The sequence below is a fragment of the Leptosomus discolor genome, chromosome 19 (genome assembly GCF_034619465.1).
Source record: "Leptosomus discolor isolate bLepDis1 chromosome 19, bLepDis1.hap2, whole genome shotgun sequence".
In the NCBI taxonomy this organism is placed as follows: Eukaryota; Metazoa; Chordata; class Aves; order Leptosomiformes; family Leptosomidae; genus Leptosomus; species Leptosomus discolor.
Window position 1 is genome coordinate 9,356,027 of NC_141409.1, and position 23,947 is coordinate 9,379,973.

At 42.6% G+C, this 23,947-nt stretch overlaps 3 protein-coding genes across 6 annotated transcripts in view; 1 reads left to right on the forward strand and 2 right to left on the reverse strand.

The window, feature by feature from the left end:
- Positions 1 to 8,123, reverse strand: part of SETX (senataxin) — a 28,184-nt gene extending 20,061 nt beyond the window's left edge. For all 3 annotated transcript variants that reach the window (XM_086475561.1, XM_086475560.1, XM_086475559.1), the window contains exons 1-7: positions 7,944 to 8,123; positions 6,388 to 6,598; positions 6,079 to 6,188; positions 3,968 to 4,187; positions 3,541 to 3,660; positions 2,339 to 2,510; positions 747 to 837 (exon numbers count right to left, since the gene is read on the reverse strand). In XM_086475561.1, the coding sequence (XP_086331687.1) occupies positions 747 to 837; positions 2,339 to 2,510; positions 3,541 to 3,660; positions 3,968 to 4,187; positions 6,079 to 6,188; positions 6,388 to 6,598; positions 7,944 to 8,123 (1,104 nt within the window). The remainder of the gene's footprint in view (positions 1 to 746; positions 838 to 2,338; positions 2,511 to 3,540; positions 3,661 to 3,967; positions 4,188 to 6,078; positions 6,189 to 6,387; positions 6,599 to 7,943) is intronic.
- A 4,030-nt stretch (positions 8,124 to 12,153) lies between these two features.
- On the reverse strand, positions 12,154 to 21,027 carry TTF1 (transcription termination factor 1). Of its 2 annotated transcripts, XM_086475753.1 has the most exons (11): positions 20,920 to 21,027; positions 19,532 to 20,781; positions 18,477 to 18,727; positions 17,932 to 18,117; positions 16,340 to 16,418; positions 15,933 to 16,063; positions 15,194 to 15,422; positions 14,792 to 14,881; positions 14,559 to 14,624; positions 13,769 to 13,854; positions 12,154 to 13,359 (listed from the first exon to the last, which is right to left on the reverse strand). In XM_086475753.1, exons 2-11 carry the CDS (start codon positions 20,767 to 20,769, stop codon positions 13,199 to 13,201), a joined length of 2,517 nt encoding a protein of 838 aa, XP_086331879.1. In that variant the 5' UTR covers positions 20,770 to 20,781; positions 20,920 to 21,027; the 3' UTR covers positions 12,154 to 13,198. The 2 variants fall into 2 exon arrangements, with proteins under 2 accessions (XP_086331879.1, XP_086331880.1); XM_086475754.1 differs by lacking the exons at positions 12,154 to 13,359; positions 13,769 to 13,854; positions 14,559 to 14,624 and having other exon boundaries at positions 14,839 to 14,962.
- A 1,129-nt stretch (positions 21,028 to 22,156) lies between these two features.
- CFAP77 (cilia and flagella associated protein 77) overlaps positions 22,157 to 23,947 on the forward strand; it is a 61,027-nt gene continuing 59,236 nt past the window's right edge. The window contains exon 1 of the mRNA XM_086475864.1: positions 22,157 to 22,282. Coding sequence (XP_086331990.1) covers positions 22,157 to 22,282 — 126 coding nt within the window. The remainder of the gene's footprint in view (positions 22,283 to 23,947) is intronic.

The window sequence follows — 23,947 nt, forward strand, 5'->3', positions numbered from 1 at the left end:
CATCTTTTATATCCTAATGTAAGTCAAGGTCTAAACTAAAACAATGCAAAAAACAAAGATCAAACTAACACACACACGAGGAACTAGTTTCCTAAACCGTAACCTATGAAATAAGTGTAAAGTAGTATTTCCTAAATCATTGTGAAACTCTCCAAAGATGAGGTTGTGCTGTACATAATTTAACCTCAGATAATAAAATATACATTTAAAGCTTTTAAAAAACATTTCATAAACACAACACGCAAACATCATGAGATCACCACACTCACAAGTATTTACTTCATAACAAGAAAAAAAATGGTGCCATTTTGGAGCACGGTCTATCACGTGGAAGTATATCAAGGTACACCTCATTACTCCATACTCAACATAGTAGTTTAGAATACTGAGAAACAAAAAGTAAAAGAACAAAATCAGCAACTTTTTTTTAAAACTTAATTCGGCGTTTTCATTGAGGTACCAATGTTTGTTTCAACCTTGATACGAACTTTCGGGCTTTAATATCATCTCTGCCTAATGCACAAACACGTTCTTTCCTCTTCCAGCCTGAAAATACCAGCTAACAAGGGACCAGACTGGCTGTTATTTAAGGCAACAGTGACATATGTTATTTAATACTTTTTCTTTACAACATTACTAGTAGAAAGAGAGTATCTTCCCCTCCATATTTTACATATGGTTAAAACTGACAGCGTCATTCAGTGATGAGAGTTCAAAGAACAGGGAAATAAAACATTTTTTAATACCTTTTGAGGCTTTTCTGTGTTATAGTTATACACAATCTGACTGCAAGTAACTATGTCATCACTGTGATCTGACTCCGGTTCAGATTTGGTCCTAAAAAGAAATACAAATCGTTATAGACTCCACACAGGTAACTGAAATGATAAGAAAGCCAACTGGCCAAGACACAGATTTCACTTTTCAGATACTGACCATGTGACTATTAGAACTTGTCAGTGATAAAACATACCTACAAAAAGATATCATATTTAAAATTGCAGAGCTTGTTCAACCCCTCTCCTAAGAGCCAGGGCAAGCGACTGCCTCAGGAAAAAGAGCTTTCTATTAAGCTGTGGATTTGATTACCTAGAATACCCACCCAGAAGAATCCTGTTTTCTTTGAATTTTCTATGCATAAATGCAGTTCAATCATGGCTACATACTCACAAGCAACTATCTGAACAGAACACTCAAATAGCTTGTTTAACTGAAGAAAATCTCCTTTAACATGCCTTCCTCAGCTATCTATAACATTCCATATATACATATCTGAACTGATCTATAACACAGACTGCATGTGTATAACAATACTGGATGTTTAAGACACGGTCACTCAAAGCCAATTCAAAAATATATCACAGAAAAACACTAAACAACTGCTATGGTTATCCAGGTGCTATTTTCCACCTACTTTTTAAAATTAGGCAGAATTTCAGTTTTCCAAAATAGGAGGAGTTCCTAAAGTCTTGGGACCTGGATTCTTATAAAAACCCTTAAAAGGGACCGCATGCCAGAAGATGGAGTTCAAGTTGATGTAACAAAACTCTGCTTGCACAGAAGCTATTTCTAGACTTCCTAGCAGTGTACTAACCAACCACTTCCCCACTGAACAAACACCTTACCTAATCAACTTGCTGTTCAATACTGACAATACCGTCACTCAGAAGTGATTCAAAAAAATCCATTTTATCTTAGAACGTAAGTACATCGAGACAAAACCTTTCAAAAGAGTATCTGATGCCTGCTACGTGTTTTAAAGCATCCCTTTTCATTCTGTTATCCAAGCTATTAAAAAGACAGTTCCATCATTCTCACATATAGTACCATTAAGTAAATCTAATCTTTAGATTAGAAGCCTGATCTTTTACATTTAAAACTTAACACGAGATGAAAGTAAACCCAAATCAGTTGTCATCTGGAACTACAATAAAAAACAAAACTATGTCATCCACTGGAAAATTCTGGAATTCCCATAGTTTTACCAAGAGTCTCAGACATGGCAATCTTCATTAAACTTAAAGGCGAGTTGGTTATAGCACTAAACGAGCACTAAACAGTTAGCAGCCTTCCTGACTCAAGAAAAAACTCCTGAAAAGTATAACAGACTTCACATTAGTCAAAAGAAGCGAGTATATCTTTTTGGAAGAACCTCACAATTTCAGGGGACCTACTTCATCTTTTCATTGCTTGATGTTGGTAACATCTGATCCTTCTCCTTGCCATCTCCCTCCCCCAACTTAAATCAAGGCAGCACTGATGAGAAAGCCAAGATGAAGCTACTACACTACCTGGTATTAAAATCATAAAACTGTTCTAGTCTCTTAATAAAACTGACCTCTTAAAGCTACTGCGTATATTTTTTATTTCATTGTTGTAGCTCGCACTGTTGATAATGGTTTGAAAGGCTTGGACAGGATCAATAAGCTGACCCCATACTTTAGATCCGAGCTGATCCAAAATAACCATGAAACAATGCAGCGCTGGCCAGAAGGGGTCAGTAGAATCATCTGAAACATAACAGTAACATTGGGGAGAGTTGAAATGTAAGAGTCCTGTACATTCTTAGACTAAGCTGAAGTTCTAAGTACTTGGTTTTCATTGATTTTTCTTAAATACTGATATAAAGACATGTATTCTAGTAAGTTGCAACTCTACTTTTTAATCCAGAAAAAGAAAAAGGATGAAAAAAAACCCCTCAACCTCACTTATCTGTACAGACAGACACTGCTCTTTATGCAGTTCTAAATCAACAGGAACCTGGATAACTACTACCAACATTTCCCAACTCTACGAAACTGATTCTTCCACACTGATTTTTGCAGTGCTGTGCTAAGAAGTGGTACAATTTACACAGCTATGACAATTTATACTTAAAATTTAAGCTAGAAGAAATTGGTTTTCCTTCAAGTGCATTCTTCCTTCTTCATATAAGATAATATCATATCCTCAATAAACACACTGAGCTTATAAAGAACTAGTTATTTAAGAGGCAGCCCTGGTCTTGAGCTCATGTGCCATTCCTGAGCTATGCCATGGCACGTGGGCTGCAAGAATGGCCCAAGAGTTACTAGTCCAAATTCTAAAGTCTAAATTCCCAGCTGCAAAAAGGGTTCCCTCAAACAGACGGACGGAGAAGTCAAATTTAAGCAAGTTGGGGCAATTCAGGTGGTGTTTCTTTATTTTAGGACTCAAAATCCGAACTCCATGCCACAGTGAAATGCACATTCCCATACGACCTGTACGTTAAATGAAAATAATATGGTAGAAATTATAGATTTGCCCTCTCAAAAGACAGCCTTATGCAAAGCACTGCCACCCCTTCTCCAGTTAAGAGTTTGTCTGAATGTCATTTTTCAAGGTTTGTCAGTATTGCCTAAATATTGTGCAATACTGAGTATCTTCCAGAAGATAAATAAACCTCAGTTAAAATCACCTCAGCATTACACTACTAAGAATTTACTCAATTAAACAAGGAAGTTCGATAAATCTGAAAAACAGACTATGAACTGTCTTAATCTCAGGAACAAAATTAGCTACCAGCTGCTTCTTTCTCCATGGTGTGAAGTATAGACTGCATGAAATCATTTTGTTTGTCTGGGCCCAGTAACAAGGAGTCCATAGCTTGTTCTTCCAGCACGGTTAGCAACATACAAATCCCTGTCAAAAAAAAAAAAAAAGGTAGCCTGTCCATATATTTGCAAAAATTTGTTATCATTTTCACCAGATCAAGGATCGCTTTCCAAATGCCTTTACCAGTGTAACACTTGACCAAAGACAAAGACATCAGCAGCAACAAGAAACTAGTGAAACATCACCTTACTACAGTTGTGCACTGTTCAATTTCCCCATTTGATGCCCCAAAATAAAGAGCACCTATGAAATAATAGAGCTCTGACTTGAAAGAAGCACTTAAGAGATGACAAAGACTACACGTACAAATTCATTTCTGATCATAAATACTCACCTAGCCAATAGTTCTTGTAGTTGGCAGCATCATATAAATGAGATGGCAGAAGGATGAGTTTACCCTTTTCAATCATGGAAGAGCTGTAAATATCTGGACTCTCAAAAAGCCCCAACTCAACAACTTTGAACAAGCAAGTCAGCACTTCCTGTAAGTCGTAATAATCATCCCTGTCAACCTTCCCTAAATTCCTTGCTGTTAGGACAGCCCATCGACGAATCTGTGATGGAAACAAAATAAATCACATATTAAGAAAAAGAAGAAATAAACCCACAATGTTGTGAGATTAGGAATCATTACTACAAATGGGACAAAATTATATTTTTACTGAAGTACAGTCTCATAACCGCAAGTAAGAGTTAAGTCTTTTTCCAAAATAACCTTAGAAACAGGCTTACTGTACCTACCAAAAAATGTTGGTAACAAAGCAGTTAAAGTTCAGGGTAATATATACAAATAAATCTCCTTGGGATTCACTTGACAAAGGAGGAACATTTGCGTTCATACTTGCTTTATATAGTTTAAAAGCTACTGACCAAAGTTTTCTAATTAGAAGACAGCTGTACACTGTAACAACATGTTAAGCCGTGCTGTCAACAGAGGATAGGTCATTTCTTGCCTTGGTAGAATCATCCTCTGACCTAATCAGAGTTTGAGCAAGTGTAAAGTACAATACTATCAAATCTTCCGTTGTTTCTTAGGACAGCTTGAAATTTTGTACTCCACACTGGAGTCTAAGTAAGCCAGTCTGGGAAATGGTACAGCCACAACCTGCCCATTACCCACTGCAAACGTAACCTGCTGCACCAGGTGGGAAAATGAGAGTATGAACTCACACTCTCCTGATACAAACAAACAGCTCACTTGAGTTACAATTCAATACTCCTTTGGGAGTTACGCTTCCACACACAGACTTTTAAGATCACGCAAAGAAAGCCCTCAAATTTCCCTTCAGTGTTAACATAGTGCACGAAACCAGGATTCACTGTTCCAACACGCCCTCCCAACTGCAGCAGGGTGTACGTTCCCACGTTCTCTGTATTAACACTATTTTTCAGTACTCTTCCCTGTCGCTGATACCAGTTTCACTTCTAGGATGTGTACAAGTAGTTTGAAGGAACACCCTTCTTCCTGGATAATAGATCATCCTCAAAACAATGTAGAAAAGCAGGCACTCTGACAAAAGCAGGCACTGTTTGAGAACCTCAGGTCTTTTCTGTAATCTCCCAAATCCTTTTACCCAGCAAAAAAATAGAAGTGTTGGTAACAACTGCAATTGCAAAGCCTCTCAACCTAGACTGTCCCAACATTCCAAAATTTCTCTTTTTGCTACTTTGTTAAGAGACTGGATTCAAAAAGAGAGCAGTCTCTATGTACACTAGTATGAGGGATACTAAGGATCAGGTGATACTTCTAAGTATCATAAAGAATGGAACTCTCCTGTTTACACTTTCACATAAACTTTCGATCTGACTGTTCAATATTATAATATCCTGCATGGATTCAGACACAGAGCAAGAAAAAAAAAAACCACTGCATATTTTTGAGTTGCACCCACAGAATACACAAATCCATTAAAACACAATGCTGCCTCCTTGTAATGATGAAGTTCAGTGACAATTGAAGGGCATTTCGGAGGAAGTACACTGCTGACCATCTCTTCTTGCGAGTACATACGCTGTTCTCACTTTTACAGTTTTTAAGGTTCTGAATATTACTAAAATGTGAAAGCTTCTAGGGATGGAGAACAAACAGGGAGGAGGAAGGGGATTAATACAGCAAATTGCAAACCGTGGCCCACTCAAGAAGAATTCCATTTGGGACTACAGAGCATAAATTTACAGTTTGGTTCAAGATCTCTAACTTCCGACTTCTTGACTGACGCAAACAGTAAGGTGATTCTAGAAGTTACTGCAAAAGAATTCTCTCCTTCAGCAACAGTAACTATATTCCTACTGAAATCTCATATATACACAGTTAAAGAAAAATAAAGAAAATCAAGCACTTCAAATTCTGAATGCTACTATTCTCATATTCTTGTCAGTAAAAATAAGAATCTGTTCTGATGCTGTTTAAAACTAAGTTTTAACGGAACAGAAAAAGTAACTTACTACTTCATTCGGGTGAACCAAAAAGAGATAAATTCCTGGGTATTTCTCAAAAACCTGAAAGGAGTTGTGACTTTGTTCCATTCTACAGAGCACTTCTACACACAGCTCACCTAAAAGGACAAACACAGTTGTAGTAAGGACTAATTTATATGCTCACAAAAAAACCCTATTTAACATCAAAATAAATATGATGTGTATATATATACACACACACACAGATAAGTACTTTGGTTTAACTACTATTTGTTTTCTCCTCCTTCAGTAGAAACAATACCATGCCCTCCCGACTGTATACGATAAGATACGTACTGACTTTCTCGTGCAGCAGCAGATACGGGTATTTCAGTATTTCTAGAAGGGGAACACGCAGGTTATTCTCAAAATCTGGGCCCACATAGCCAGATAGCTGTGTCTCTCCATCCTCATTCACTATAAACAACTCATCATCTTCTCCAGCTTCTTCTCGCATGGATTTCTCAATGTGGGCAACAAGACGGGAGGTTTCCAGCTCCCACAGGACCTATTCGGTGGGGAAAAACAACTAATCAAAGTCCACTTGTGCAGAAAGCAATTAAGGACATTTATTACCACATGCAGAAACATTGACTAGACTTTCAAAACTTAAAAGCTTCATTTTGAAGTTTCTTTCCAAGCATGGTGTGAAACAAGGTTTTGACAAGGAATTCAGATTGTGTAAATCACAAAACTCCCACTCCAGAGTTAAGATGATAACGTAATTTTTAAAAGCGTGGTACTGAAAGCAGAAGCATCTTTATAATTCTCTTAAACATTCAAACTATTTCAATAATTATTTCAGGCCATAGGTTAGTCACAAAATTTTGTTCTACTGGCCAGTGTAAAGAAGTGCATGATACAGAAAATGATCGTATTCAGGAAGACGGGAAAACCAACGTTAAAATCACGCCTTCTCGCCTATTTGCAACATACGAATGGAAGGAAGCAAATGTAAATAATGCAAACAGACTGACTGACTTGCTCAGTATCTGGAGAGGATTCGGTTCACTTAACATGATTCATCTAAAGTAACTGCTCCAAACCCCAACTAGAAACCAAGGTTGTTTCCTACAGTTAGTAGGAACAGAAAGGAATTTTCAGCAGTCCTCTCATTCCGCTTATTTCTAGGCTGTACTCAGATGGGACTGCCCTCCAGAGAAATCCAGCTGACTAATTTAAAGAGCAACCTTTTAGACATCTGTATTACGATCAATTAGCTATACATATTCGTTTTGCATACACATACAGATAAGGGAAAACAAGCTTCCCCAAATACAAAATTGGATACTAGGGAGAATTATAAAAGGCTTATAAGAAAGTTTTTAAATTTCTTTGATTGCTTTTAATCAGTCTCACACACTTGCACGATCAGACCTCTGAAATTCAGGCATAGTAGAAAACTACGAATGAGAAAAGAAAGCAAACAAAAAGAGGAACAAACCGAAAACTAAACAGAAGCCAAAGGAAGGAAGAAAATACATTAAAGAAATAGAGACGTTACTTTGTTTGGCAGGCGTTTGGGTTTTCTTCAGACGTCAAACCGTCACAGCATGAATAAAGTTCAAGCTATAATGTCTAGTCAGCAAGTTCCCACTACTGTTTTAGTTCTCACTAATTTGAATATATGCAAAACAAGAGGGTCTTGTCTTACAATCAGCTCTTTGCAACTCAATACAAAACTCACAGACAGTTAAAAAGCAAAACACCCTATTCCCAGAAACGAGTAAGACACAACCCCTGCACAAACTGCCCCCTACATGGAGGACGGGCCACAGAAGCCTCCTCTGAAGTTTCCCTTCCGTTCCGGTCCTCCCGCTCAGTAATGGGCAGGAGCCAAATCTCTTCATTACCTCATGCAGCCTTGGCAATTTTTCCCTTGCTTTGTGGTATTCAACCACACACTCCAGGCAGTAACAGAGATCATCATTGGATCCTTCAACATCATCCGGCGACAACTGTTTCGAAGCATAGCTCTTCAGGAACTCAGTGGTGTCAGAACCACTAGGTGTACACCATCGACATGTGCTCATTCTTTGGGTGGAAAGAAGGAGGAATTAATACAAGTGCAAAGACAGAAAGCAGAAAAATACTTCCTTCCAGCCACAACAGCATCTAACGTTCAAGTGTGAGGAGCATCAGGGTTTATCTAACTCATTAGCCGCATACACGTATACACTCTTGGACGTTCTTATATCGTATGGGCACATACAATTAAACAAAGAAATAGAGATTAAAGCATTAAATGAACATTAGAGAAAAATGCCTGCTGAATAGCAATCATTAAAAGTATCAAAAAGAAGCCAAATTACATAATTTGCAAACTATGATCAACATGTGAAAATTCACTCTACATACAAACAAAACCTCCTCATCCACACAGAATGCACGCTGTCGAGAACTACAACGCTGAAGTTCATTACACGGTTTTACTGCTATCTGTAGAATCTAGGTCTAATAAGTACAAAATTTAATTAGTTTTTTTACTTAATCTCACACTAAAATTTATAGGTCAACAAATCCCTGTTGTCAAAAGCAAAGGATAGTTATGCCGAACTTTGTCTTCATTATTACTATAGCTAGAAAGCACCATAAAATTCTCACCACAGATTACTGCTTCTAAAAACAAAATCTCTTCACTAAGCAGTTATCTCAGATCCTGCTAACCTGAAAAACTCAATAGAATTCTAGAAAAGCATGAACACTTAAACCAACCACATAAAAGGAAAGACGGCAATTGCTTCTGTTATTCAGCATAGAAAGGAATGCAAGAGGGAAATCTAGATAAAGTAAAATCATACATTCCCCATACGTTACATACAGGGAGAAAAACAATTGTGGGATTTACCTTTTGAAAAGGAAACTATTCGCTGTGCAGGTGTGCCAGGTCACATGGTGAGAAGGAAACGAGCACTGCCCTGCAGGGAGGGAGGGGGGCCGTCACCTTCGAGTTTGCACAGCTAAGAGACATGCCCTCGAGTCCAGCACAGCTAAGCAGTGTCTTCAACAGTCCATCCCCTTGTAACCGAGTCTTGATGGTTTTCAGAGCTCTAGAGCAAAACAGTAACCGGTTCAGTTCACACGTTATAGATTAAGAATTGCTTTGGTCTACAGATTAAGACATTTTACGTTAAAGACACAGTTACCGAAGCATAATTTGCAGCTGAATCCCTTTTGTAGTTCAAATGCTGACAATACAATATCTATCCCACCTTCTTCCAGCAGGAAGTGTAAAAATGTACCTACACACGTTAAGCAACGACACTGAGTTTAAGCGTCACAGACACACAAATCTCAGCTGCGAACAGAGCCCTTTACCCGCAACACTCTGCCACCGACACGCTCTAACAGCTGCTCGCTGATGAGCATCAGCACCTGCTCACAGAAAGGCCCAAGCCGAGACGAAAAGCGAACACAATTTCTGCTTCCCGGTCTAAGCCGCCGGTGCTGCACCCAGCCACTCGCCCCCGGAGACCCCCCCGGCACTTACCAACAGCGAGTGCCGCAGGCGCACCCCACGCCGCTGCACAAAACGCCGCCTTCCCAGCAGCCTCCCCCCGGTCCCACCGCCCGCGGAAACCGCCCCAGCCGGGGAACGCGCCGCTCCCTTCCCGCCAAGCAGGCCCGGCCCGGCCCAGAGGGGCTGCGCCTCCCCTGAGGCGGCGCGAGGGAGCGGGACCGAGACAAAGGGGAACCCGAGAGAAACCCGGCCTCCTCCGCGGCGGCGGCGGGAAGCACCAGCGCGGTCACGGAGGGGGGGGGGGTCCCGGCCCTCCCCTCTCACCTCGCCCCGCCGCGGCTCTCCGCCACCGGCCGCCTGTCCCGGCGACGCCGCCGGGGCCCCCTCAGGCCGCGGCTCCCCCGCGCTTCCGGTCCGCTGGCGGAAGTGGGCTGTTCCCTGCGGGCGGGGCCGCCCTCCTCGTGCGGCCAAGCCCCGCCCCTCCGGGGAGGGGCGCGGCGCCTTAAAGGGCCAGTAACGAGGGGAGAGGAGAGGGCGACCGCGACACGCCGGGCTGGGAAGGGGAGCTGCTCCGTAACATAAACCTAAGTGGCAGCTGTGCTCCCTGGGGCTCGGACCAGGGCGCTGCCTCAAGGATGAATTAAGAACTAAAACAAAAGCCCACCCCCCATCCAGGACCGAGCCCAGCGCAGGGCGCTCCCCCGCCCTCTGAAGTAACAACCCCCGGGGGAAGCTTCCTCACGGCCTCCCACGCAATGGAAACCCCTCCCAGATGCAGCTCAGCAGCCCCGGCGCCTCCTCCCGCACACCCCAAAACAGGCAGCGGGAGGTTGTGGCACTGCTGGGTCCTGGGCGGGTCTCAGAGGTGAAGCCACTTGGCTCGAGGTGTCACTGCCACTTGTCCCTGTCTCCTCACCTCCCGACCCTCCGGGTCACGGGGACAATGCTGTCCCCCAGCCTGGCGGGTTCTGAGGCATCGAACAGAGATGATTTGCCTTTCTTCAACTCCTTGTTTAAGACTTCACAGGAGAGGGGGGTGAAAAAGGCAAGTCCCCGTTTGATCTTCAGCTGCTGCCACCATAACACTCCTCAACTTTGAAGTGCTTCTCCGCTGCAAACACAACTCTTGTAACCCGGCTGTCTCTGTCTTTGATAATGCCACACAGCCAAGAATTTTGTTCTATAACACCCTTCGGGCCATTAACACGCCAGGAAAATGCTTGAAGCGACATATCTGCTTGAATCACCAAAGTTTTTAGGGGGCTTGCGGTGCTTTTTAGACTTGAAGGATCTGTCATGCTCTTATTTATAAAGCAGCCTGATACACAAAGCTTTGTCAATGTTATTTCCCTCATCATTCTGTGGAGGCTGTTTTGTTTTAAACCTCTGCAGAGGTTGCTGTTTTCAATAATATTCAAATACCCACATGAAACAAGTGCCTGCCCCGCCTGCCCTCCCCTGGGCTTTTGTACCATGATGGCAAAGGGAAAAGCTGCTTTCTCATACCCTCTCAAGTGCCATTATTCAGCAAATGGAAAATAATCAACAAATACTCTCCTCCTCCCAACAATCACTTGCCCTTGTGCAAACAGATTACAAACACCACGTTACCCAACGGGAGAGATGCGGGTAAGGAGCAATTTCCTTATTCTGTTCCCAGGGCTGTGGGTAGGAGGGACACTTTCCCTTCTTTCCTGGGTGGCAGAGGTCAGGTCTGTGTTTTCCCAAACCTTGCGATTCAAGGAGAGGGTCTTCCTTACTCTCCTTATGTCTTTTTTTAGACACAAACTATTGTCCAAGTCCGCGATTAAGATGGGACCCGGCTGCACCTAAGCTCCCCCAGGAGTTCAGAAAGCCAGAGGGTCTGCTCTGAACCTTGGGACTCAACAGGAGAGTCTTCCTTACCCTTTGTATCCCTGGTCTCTTTGTGAATCACTAACTCTATTCGAACCCAATTTTCCTTTGTAGGTTTCTGCCATGCAGTAATTAATAAGGTGAACCTTGCCATCAAACTTACTGAACCTTGGTAAACCACTGTCAAACTCTGTTAAATTCCATTGAATCTACCAAACTCCGTCAAATTATTTTATCTCAACAAAACATATTGCTGCTTCTCTCTTTTGTGCATTCCACCCCTGCGTGACAGTTTCCCTTTAAAGCAAAGGATCAAATAAATAAAATAAAAGTTTATTTCTGTGAGATCTACTCTACAAACTCTACAACCACACAATCATTTGTGCTCTAGCCTGCAGAAAATTCAGAGGATCTCCATCTTCCAGTAAAAAAAAAAAATAAACAAACACGAAAACCACAAATTGCATAGATTGAAAAATTCAAGTTCTTCCGCTTTTCACCTTCAAACCCATAAGGCAACGGCACCAAGCCAAAGACTTCAGTGCAAGGGAGCTGGTACATGCTTCCCTCCCCCACCACCGCCTTCCATCTCTCGGCTGGAAAACTTACCCTTACGCCAGCGGCTGATCTCATGGCGTGTCCTGCCTGCCTCACAAAAACACCATTGCTTTCTGTCTTCAGAGAGACTAAAGCCAGACACGGTTAAATACGGGAAGTTCTCATTTAACAGCCTTTGCTGTAAGGCACAGTCCAGAAGAACCTCCAACGAGGCCTTTATTTCACGCCGTATAAAGTTCTGCATTTTCAATGACAGTTATTAAAACTAAAGAAGGAAATTCTCACTTGGCAAAATGACCATCAAAAAGGAGTATGTCAGAGACCAAGTCTTCTTGCATTACTTTCTAATACAGCATATAAGAAATATCAACAAGCCATAAAAATACTTTACATGCACAGTAAGATTATTATTTTTTTTACATTCACTCGGTCAATTTACAAATAATTGCTCTAGGCAGATAGTTAAAAATATCATACAAAGACCTAAGTACAACCTCCATCTTATCCCTCAATTTTCTTATTAAAACATAGAAATTCTCCTTGGCACAATAAAAATATATATATGTATGTATATATACATATATATACACACACACTGTATTGTCTCTGAATTGCAAATATTAACATTTTAAATGCACTGTTCCAGTTAGCATAAAGAGACATTACAATTCATGAACAGTAATGGACAACACCCCGTTTTCTCTAGAAGGGCTGATAAAAGTGTAAGTCTACATCAAAAATAAAAATCAGTTGCTTTTAAGAACAAAGCTACTCAAAGTTGTGCTGCTTCCATCAATGCAGATGTCTTCAGATTTATTACAGAGATTTAAAAGCAAATTGAAAGCCTTTTCCCAATTCCCTGACTTTTGTTTTTCAATTTTTTTTAAAGTCATTACAGTTCTGAAAACCAAGTTCACGCACAAAGGGTAAACAGCAGTTTTCAACTCAACAGAAAGCAAAGCAGTGGAAAAAATACCATTTTTGAGACATTCAGAAAGCATGGATGCTTAAGTGAAGACTTCTAAAACCAGAGCTAAATTAAGGTAATAGAAGGTGGCACAAAAGCTGTATTTACTTCAGTCTTCAATATGAAACAAGAAAACCAGACATGCATATCTTTACTTTTTCCACTATTAGATAGCCTGTGTACCTGCAGTTGCCGATCTGCACCCACTTTCAGACAAACCCGTTTTGCAGTTAAATGTGCAGACTAGGAATTGCTTTTAGGGCAGGCAATCAATCACTCTCTTCACTGGAGTCAAAGATGTCACTAAGTCTGAAAGCCTTCTTCTGTTCCACAGCTGTTGAATTGTCAGAACTCAGCTGTTTCCCCTTGCTTTTTTCTAACTTTTCTTCAAGTTCTGGAAGTTTCTTTTCAAAAAGATAATCGATAATTTCTTTGGGGAAAAAAAAAAAAAAAAAAAAAGAGGAAAAAAGTCTTAATTGGATCTGTAGAGAAACTGGATGCCATGGGGAAACAGGATCTCATACGTAGAAATTATTTCATCAGTGTTAAATGCAAAAAAATCTCACTATTCTGTAGTAATTGCAGTGGCTGCAGGGTAGGTCAGACAGATACACGCACAGCTAAGCTACAAAAGCAGAGTCACAAATACTTTTAAAGACAAGGTATTAAAAAGGAGAGGTTCATAAGCACTGCATGAAGATGACATTGAAAGTAAATGGTTCTTTTACAGAAAAAGCATTTAGTAACATAAGTATAAGAAAGGATTGAACTAGAATATGTATCCTCTTTGATTCAAGCAAAAACCTTAAGGAGTATACAGAAACAGCTGGGATACTGACCAGAGAAAGTCTTTTTTTGCCAAAAAGGAACACAGGAGACTTTTAGCTTATAAAATTTTGCTTGAACATAGGCTTTAGGGACATCTCTGAAAAGAGAAGAGTTCAAAGAATTAGTGGTGCAAGGAACTACTACAAAGTTTAGATGTTACTGAGTTACTCATTCATGAGTGATGCCAGTCAAACAATATCTCAGCTTTAGGTAGAAAGGATGGATTTCAAATCCTAATTAAAACAGTTTTTCAAGACAGCAAATCCCCTTGAAGGTAAGAACATAAACCATGCCGTCATATGTATGTATTACATGTTTAGTGAAAAGAAACAGTAAATGAAACTGAAAGTATGTGGAAGAAGAAAAAAAAAAGCACTGTAGAGAAAGTCTAGCATTCACCATGTTGGTAATTCCATATTCAACACTTACTTTGTTTGGAAGAAGACTACTATATTGCATTACACATTCCTATAATTATCCCTTTTTCCTATGTGTTGATTAACACTGGGAAAAGTCTTTGATAAAAGACTTTAGTGCAGACTACGTAACACAGCTCTAGTACACAGAACGTACTGGGAATACACTAAGGGTTGGCTGAAGTGGTTAAAAGTTAAATTTCAGAGCTTACAGGCACGGTTTATTGCTCAAGACTATGCAAGGATATACAACTGTATGTTACCAAACTAAATGACACTTTCTGCAGTTGCAGAGGTCTAAGAACTTTGATTCCTTTGCGGAATTTTTAAGAATGTCTCTTCAACTATCCTTCGTAACCATAAAAAGAGGGAAAAAAAGGTTTACCCAATAGTATTACTGAGCTCTTCCCAGTTTACTTCATTAGCATCCTCCACTTTCATTTCATACAGCCTGTGAATACAATACAGAAGCAGAATTTGTAGGCAGAATTCAAGAAATAGTTCCGTAATGCTCACAGCTTCCCCAGTCAGAAGTCACAGGACATCCTGCAAGCTTTCATAAAACACAACTCCGAACAGTAAGAGATACAAAAACATCCCAGTACCTCTGAACCATACCTTTTAATAAGATTGATCTTAGCCTGTAATCCTTTGGTCCCCCTATATAACTGCTGCCCTTTGGTCATCTTGTTTGTTAGAATTGTAGTCCTTTGAAAACACACAAAAAAAGGTTTCTTTCATTTCAAGAAATTCCAAGGATCAAAAGGAAGTGTCTTCAAGACGCTACTGCTGCCACAGAGAAGCAGAAATCAAACTTCACTATCACAGCAAGAAGAAAACTTACCACAGCTAGCAAAGAGTTAGTTATTTGTCTCAGACATTTGCAAGGCACTTCTGTAGGCTACAACTTATCTATTATCCATCTTATCAAACAATCATCATGGTACAAACAACTCTGAAGAAGAGTTAAACACTCCCCAGAATACATTTTTACCATCTCTATTTAGTATAAAACCTTACCATTTCTGTTTACACTGTCTCCAATATCGAGTTCCCACTTTAGCTTCAATCTCAGTCCATGGTAATTTCTGGTACAGTTTCTCTCGGTCGATCAAGAGATCTCTGTTTGACTTTTCTGATGATGAAAGAGAATTTGCATCTTCCGCTTCCGCTCTTTTCCTAATCACCTCTTCCATAGCATGCATTAACTTCTGGGTCTCTTCCTTTGACCAAGGACCATAATTAATAGCTAAAATTGAAAAAATAAGGTTAAGGCATAATTTACCATCAATTATTTGGGGAAAAAAGGCAGAAGAGCAAATGCTTCACTTGGCATTATTCTTATTTACAGGACCAGCTTCTTAACACACTTCCTAAAAACTCTTCTGCATATCAGATTTGAGAGAGGAGTTCAGCCTAACCACTAAAGAATAGCACTGATCCCTAGTTTCTATCTTTTAAAACCCCGTTGCCAAATTCCTCCCACCCTCCCCCTGAAAGCATCTATTTAGATGTCAGTTCCACTTAACAGAGAGCTGCATTTGCTCCACTTTTTTCCCTTTTCTATCAGAGACTGTTCTTACCCCTTCCCTATGAAAATGCAATCAGTGGTCTGGGAAAAAGAACTCCCACCACAAATTAATTAAAATAAACAATCCACTCTTAAGTATTTTTTTCCTAAAGTTTAGGGCACATACAGTTAAAATAATTTCTCAAATTGCAATATGCAGAATGAATAGTTTTTCCTAAAATTACATACCTGACTTGATTTCAGAGTATTTCATAGCAACTGAGAGGTTAGAACGGGACATCATCTCAGAAATCTTCTTCCAATCATTGCCATGCATAGCATGGTACTTCTTTAATTTTTCTTTTTCTTCCTTAGTATACCTAGTTGAGGAAATGGGAACAGCTTCAGCTGTATATTCAAACCATTCCAATACCTTAAACGAGCTGTGATCTTTACAGATGTTTCAGTGTCACTCATCACTACCATCTCACTTTAGAACAGAGGAATTGATAAGAACTAGTCAGAAAAATGATTTGTCATTTCAGTCACAGTAACTGGCACAAATGGGAGAGACGATCTTCATTTATATCCATTTTTAATGTAAAGAGTATCAGAGACTGATACTTAGCAACCAGAAACTCAAATGACTCGCTTACCTCCCTTTATAATTATTTGGGTCAAACATCTTCCTTGCTCGGTAATATATCAGCCTCCAGGGTCGCGGTATGCCCTCAGCTAGAAGGTAAATGATTTATTTTTAAGAAACATTTCTCACACTGGCAAGGCCACTTTAAAAAACAAAAAAACCCACAAAACCAAACCCCAGCATTTTCAGGACCGTGCTGTGAACAACAGACTCTCTCCATTCAAGAGAATGTGCTCTACAACACTTCAGTAACTGCACAGGAAATAGTCTGAACAGAATCTCCAGAGGATTTTCAAAGATGGAATTGTTATGACTGTGGGAAGATTGTGAATGCTGGTAAATAATTGTGTACCTGCCCGCACAGCCCTGGGGGAGTATCGAAAACTGAAATTTTGACCTCTCAAGCACAAACCTGCTACTCACTAGCTACAAATGGCACAGACTGGCTGTACACTCGATCCAGATGTAATTAAAATTTAACTGACATACTGAATGGTTCCACTAATACAGACACGAAACAGCCACCAGCCAGGAGGCTGATGAGCTAATGTGTTTCTGCAAACGGCCATTTCAACCGGGAAAAGCAGGGACTGCGGGCATCCAGCAAAACCAAAGTGAAGATCTTGGCTGAAGGGAAGATCCTTGAAGAGGGGGAAGATCCACAGAGACCAATACCTGGGAACACATGACAATGGTTATGTGCTGGTCAGCAGTGCTGGTCAGCAAGGCCCAGGAGAGGCGACTGGAAGCCCCTGACGTAACACTGACCTGCCTTCCCGCCCAATCTCCCGGCTTGGAAGGAGTCAACGTCAGGCAAATGTGTCAACGCAGGGGGAAAGATTGGGCGTGTGAAATAATCAAGGAGGAACAACTCTGTAGCCTCATTGATCCTTAAATAAATGCCAGTATCCAAATCCATTACAGGTTGTCGTTTACTGTCTTGCCTACGCTAAGAATACAGAACAAACATAGAATGGAAAGACGGAGACAAAGTGCAGAGGAGACCCAGAGACGTTTCAAAATGAGCACGTTTGCCACATGAAGTGTGAATGTTTTCTAGCCAAGAAAAGCCCAACAAACGAATAAAGAAGAGAAGAGATGCTCCTCCTGCAAAGAGAATCTTAGCCATAAGAATTTTATTTTCCTCAAGTCTTGGAAAACTAACTACTTTTGGCTAACAACCTAATGTCTTTCAGTTTCTGCCATCACTCAATCCTAAACCTGTCACCTATTTATGTTCTCTAAGAACAGCTGACAATTTCAGACAGGACTTAATCACACCTCCCATTAATAAGTCACTATGCTTAATTATAGCCTAGCAAATAACGCACCTTAAGCCACACAGCCCAAATGCAAGTTTGAAAGTCTGTCAGTGCTGCTGATCATCATGACATTTTAAACTCTTCACACCCAAGAAAAGAGAATAAGAACAGTATACTGTACAGATTATCAGCTACATAATCTCATCAGCGTGCTGCTTTTTTTGCCAAATTTAGCAACATTAGTGCTTTTCAGTAAAAAATTATTTTAGAAAATGCATCGTGATATCACCAGGTCATGGAACGTAACATTCAGCTATCTGAGAAGAACTTAAATACTTACAAAGTTTTTCACAAAAAAGATGTTCTGCTTTTAGGCGACTGATACTTTCTTTATCTTCCGGATACCTCGAGGTAAACAGGAGTTTTTCAGGACTGTCTATTCCAGTTATAGATAAGAACTCTTCAATATTTTTCCGGATCTGATCATTTTCCTTCTGGGAAAATCTGCCAAACTTGACAGCAATACCTAAAATTACAGAAAGCTTTACTTAAAAAAAATAATTGCAAATCTCAAGTACCATCTCTTGTACATTACATTTCAGATTTTCACAAAGATCCACAAACTCAAAAGATGAAAAAAGAAAACTGAAAGAGACAAAGCAAGAGCTGGGAGCAGGTAATTCACACGTACGCTTTGGACTGCAATTTGACAATGAGGACGTAAATGCTACAAAGCAAAGAAACAGAAAATATGTCCATTCGAATGAAGTCAGCCAGGCTCCATGGATGTGACAGACACGACACAACAACTATTTTCCCCTCTGTCTAAACATTAGCACAGCCTCACTGTCCTTTCCCACTGCAACAATATTTTGGAGAACTCACCCTTTTTTTTAAACTGTTTAAACCTCGTTAGGTCTCTTCCAGCCATTTTCCTGATTGAACTGTCCGATATACTCCTCACATGAGGAATAAACTCTTCCAATTCTTGTCTTGCAGTATCCAAATCCACAACTGGACACACGGTATAGTCCAGGTACTCTTCATCATCCAGACTAAGCTCATCAGAGGCTGCAGTTTCAGCAACAGAACTATCCTGGTCCTTATTTCTATTTGATGCAGAAGGTTCTGGTGTCCTGACATTGAAAAAAAGATTGAGCTCCAAAACAGAGATTCTGTTAGTATCTCTACTATCAAAAGAATGAATATGTTCATTAATTAAAGAACAAGGAATACTTCACACATCCACCCCCTTGTATTTCCAGCCTTTTAACACAGACACAATTTATTACCAGATTTCTATACTTATTCAAAGAGCTTGCTGAATCCACACAAATCCAGCCATGCAAATCCACACCTTTCCCACAAAACTCCAACACACAGACATACAGAAGAAATAGTGTCTTGCTATCACTGGCAGCACAGAACTTTTCTACCTATCTCTCACCAGTGCTCTTACTGTGGGTTATAGACATTGTAAAAGCACCAAGAGCTACTTGTGCTTTTTGTTTGCACAGAACATTAAATTCTTCAGTTGACCTTACTAGTTGCTTGGTAAAAATGCGTATGTTCACTAAAAATACCAAATTTAAGAAAGTAAAACCCTTTCTCCCCCTCACTTTTTTTTTTTTTAAACTAAATATGAATTACCTGCATATAAATTATTTCTATACCTACAGTTTTTAAACAGGAGAAAATATATGCTACGTTGAAGGCAATGGTAGTGTATTCTTACAGATTCTCAGTTTATCTTTGCAAGATAACTAAGCTTTTAAAGTAGGTCTCCGACATCTCAACATACATTGAAGTTGTTCTTAAAAATATATACAAAACAGACTGAAGAAAAATCTGGGACCCAAATAACGTGATAGAAACATATTTGAGGGGTGGGGGGAAGAAAAAAAAGAAAAAACCAAACCCACACACAAACCTAAACTTACATTACATCAGATTCTGAAGAGCTTTCTTCCGTGACAAAAGCCTTGCTTTTTTTCGCCTTTCTAGCACGCACCGGCGTTTTTTGAGGCAATCGATCAGCTGCTTTAGTTGGCTTAGAAAAATTAGCAGGTACATCCGTAGAATCTTCACTCGTGGCAGGAGCAGGAACACCCTCACCATCTTCAAGCCATTGCTGGGGTGTTGCTGCACCACCCTCTTCTGTTGGTAATGACAAGACTGTGTCTTCCCCTGGCTGGTTTCGCTCTGGAGACGACACTAGTGACTGGTCAACAGTGACATCGATGTCTTCCTGCATACCCTGGGTACTGCTGCCTCTTTTCTTTTTCTTCTTCTTTTTCTTCTTGCCACCCTCGTCTGTCGGTAATGGCAAGACTGCGTCTTCCCCCGGCCTGTCTCGCTCTGGAGATGACAACAGTGACTGGTCAACAGTGACATCGATGTCTTCCTGCTCACCCTGGGTACTGCTGCCTCTTTTCTTTTTCTTCTTCTTTTTCTTCTTGCCACCCTCTTCTGTTGGTAATGGCAAGACTGTGTCCTCTCCTGGCCTCTCTCGCTCTGGAGATGACAACAGTGACTGGTCAACAGTTACATCTGTGTCTCCCTGCACACCCTGGGTACTGCTGCTTCTTTTCTTCTTCTTCTTCTTTGATCTTTTATTGTCGTTTGTATCGTGCGTTTCTGAGGTAGGCAGCTCAGGTACCTCATCCTCTTCAGGCAATTTTTCTTTTCTTTTCTTCTTAACAGATTGTTTTAAAGAAACGTAATCAGCATCAATCTCCTGACAATTATCGGTGCTATGCAGACTTACTGCGACATCATTTTGCTCATCTGTACTATCATTATATTTCCGCTTTTTTTTTTTCTTTTTCTTTTTCTTTTCGGAAGCATCCACTCCAGTTTCAGTACTAGTTTCAAGTTCCAGTCCTACACAAGAATTATCTAACAAAGACTCTTGCTTCTCCCTCTTGTTTTTTGGTTTTTTCTTCTTTTTACAGCCTTCACCACTTTGTACTACTCGATCCTCAAACAGCAGTGGAGAAGCACGGTCAAGCTCTACATTTTGTATACTTTCATCATTTTCATGTTTCTCACTGTATTCTTTGTGCTTTCTTTTTTTCTTCTTCTTCTTGAGAAAATCCTGAACTTCAAAATCATCTGCACTTGTTTTTTCTGACTTCTTGAAAATCACTTGCACTTGCTTTTCTCTGACTTCTGTCATATTTTTTCTTATCTTAAATAAAAGACATGAATTTTACTCAAATGCTATAATTTACGTACCATTACACAGAAGAAAACCCCCCCACCCCAACATTAAAATTCTATGGAACTACTCAATATTTTCTTAGAAACACACAACAAAGATACTTACTTTTCAATGCAGCTAATTTTGCAAATTGACTACGAAAAAGCAATGCCTTCTTCATTAAACAGATGCGCATCACAGCTGTATTCAGCCTTTAAATTGCCTTCCTATAACAACAAAGATACACTTTAATAACTATCAGCTTTGACTTTAAATAACTAAGCAACAACAGACTGCTGTATTCAACTCAGCACTGAAACAGCAACAAGCTAAAAGTAATAAACGTTAAACCAACCAGCACTAAAACCAAATTCTCTAATTAGAAGCTTCTGAGTGGCTTTGCCCATGTTCAAACAGGCCCCAGCCTGGCCAAGACCTGCCAGCTCCAGCGGACCCTGCAACCAGAACAAATCCAGTCCTGAAAACCACAGTTACACAGAGCAGGCAGCAAGCATTTTTTTAAGCACATTTTCTACAGCCAGCACACGAAAAAACACTCACAAAGCAACACCCCGTCATCTCTGGAAAAGAAGACCTTGAATTTCACATCTCCAACAGAGTTTCCAGCGCTGACCGGTACCAGACTTTACCTCCTCACCACCGCCGGTAAGCCGCTGCCCTGAAACCTCAGGACAGACGCCAAACCACCCAGCACCGCACAGCTCCGGGGACAGACACCAAATCACCCAGTACCGCCCAGCTCGCCCCAGCACCGCCCTAAGCAAGCAAGGCCGCAGGCCGAGGCCGCGGGCCCGCCCGGGGGCGGGCTGTGGGACAGGGCCCCGCGGCACCCCCTGCGCGGAGGCCCACCCCACGCACCGGCCGGCCCGCCGTTACCCTCCGCCTCCCTCCGGGACTACCGAGGGCGGCACCGAGAGCAACTCAGGGTAGGCCCAGGCGGGAAAACCGCAGGCCCCTCGGGGACCCTGACGCCCCGGGACAGCGTGTCCCGCCACCCCCGCGGGGATAACGGTCCCGCCCGGGGCCTCCCGCCGTACCTCCGCGCCACACGCGCTCCCCGGGCGTCCGTCCGCAACACTGCCCCCCCCCCCGCACCCTGCTACCGCGCTCTCCGTTCCCCCCTCCCCGCAGCGGAAGCGGCCCCAGACGGACCCATCCAAGCGACGGACCGACGGCGCGGGAAGGCGGTTGCTAAGAGACGGGGCGCCGCCAACCCCACGCTCACGGGTGGGAGCTGCAGCTCCGCGGCGGGATCCTCCCGACCCACGGGCACGGCAACGCCGCCCGCCTCGGCCCCGGCTCCCCCCACCCCACGGCGGCGCGACGCGGTCCGGGCCGTGACATGGCGGGCGGCAGAGCGGCGCCCCCGCGGCGGCCGCTGACCCTGGCCGAGGTGAAGCCGGGCAGCGAGAACGAGCGGCTGGGGGTGGCCCGGAACAGCATGTTGCGCAACCCGCTCATCCTCAAGGTGAGCCCCAGCGGCCCCCGGTCCCTCCATCCCCGCTCCTTACCCGGGCACGACCACTCCGCCCCCCCCCCCCCCCCCCCCCCCCATCCCATCCCAGCACCGGTGGCAGCGAACAAGACTAAGGGGGGTGTCACGGTCCCCACGGGCAGCCCCAGGCCACCGCAGACGAAAAGTTTCCCGTTAAAGCACCGGGAGGGTGGCAACAGTTGAAAACATGGGTGTCCCCCCCCAATAATTCATATGGTAAGGAGGGACAATGCGTTTTCTCGCTGCTCCGTCGTGTTTTGTGGCCGTTAAACACCCGTTCGCCCCGGGATGGTGACGGGCAGCGGCGTGGGATGGGTTTTCCCTCTGAGGCTCGGGTGCTTTTTCAAGCAATAGCCCCACAGTTTGACGAGCACTCGGGGACAGGGACTGAGATGTCACTGGGGATGCTCTGTGCCACCCCCCCCCCCCCCCCCCTCCCCGCAGCGGAGGGGTCCGGGGGGGACGACACAAGCTCTAACCACTGAATTAGGATTTTTAGACTGGCTGTGGAGGTTACGGTTACTTCACAAACTCCTGACACTTCTCATTTTACCAATTCCGCATGTATCCCCGCCCTGTGGATAGGCTGAGCTCTGGGCGGGCCTTAGAAAGCTTCAGGCATCTCCCTTCGGTTGCCTCCTCCTAATCAACATCCATAACCACAGAAAATTACGCTTTAAATCCTCCCCCCCCCCGCCCCCGAGCAGGCAGCTGAAGTACAGCTCTCATCCCCTGGATGGCACTCGCAGAATAGCTTCGTGCCCTGACCAGCGCTTTCCCATCCCAGTCCCCATTAGGGACACCCCCCGGCCCGGTACCGAGCCCCCCTCCCAGTGCTCGGGGGCCGGGGTCGTTGCTCTGAGGGTGCGGGGGGGGAGGGGGGGGGAAGACGGCGGCTGCAGCCCCCGCAGCGGGCAGCCAGCGGTTTGGGCAGCTGCACTTTCCCTCTTCTCCTGGGGAGGGCAGCCAGTTCTGCTCAAAAGCGTGGGTTTTTCCACAGCAGACAGCGGTGGCATTTAAACCGCGGCTGTTGAGCCTCTGCTGCGGTAGTGAAGCTCTGGCGTTCCCTCGGTAATCGTACCCGGGCAGCGGCAGGCTTGGAAGCTGGCCGTAACGTTTTGGAACGTGGAATATCACAAGAAAAATCTGAGTGTTGCAACACTGAACATATTCCCACCCACCCCCCCCCCCCGCCATGAAACTAAAAATCGATTTGGAAATCATATTAGGAAGGCAAAGGGGAAAAAAAGTAGATTTTCTGTCATAACTGAAAAGCAGCTTCGGTTTTTCAAATAGAAAACTTGAACTTTCTTTCTTTTCTCTGGATCCTGGCAGTTTGGTGGGAAGTGGCAGTATCTTTGCTAAGAAGTGGAATTGGGGTGAGATTTCCTTACTTAGCTGCCCCCCCAGAAAGAGCTGGTGTGGGAAGACGTAGGCAGGGTGAACCTCCTTGGGATGGAGGCGGCTGCGCTGCTGGGAGGGAGAGGAGGCAGCTCCTCATCTTCCCCATCCCTCCAAACTGTTTCTGCCTTTCTTAGAAAAGTGTGCTAGTAAATACATTTTTAGGTGATGCAAGAATATGAATCAGAAGAATATGTAATTATGTGGCATTTAAGGTGTGCTAAGGCATAATTGCAG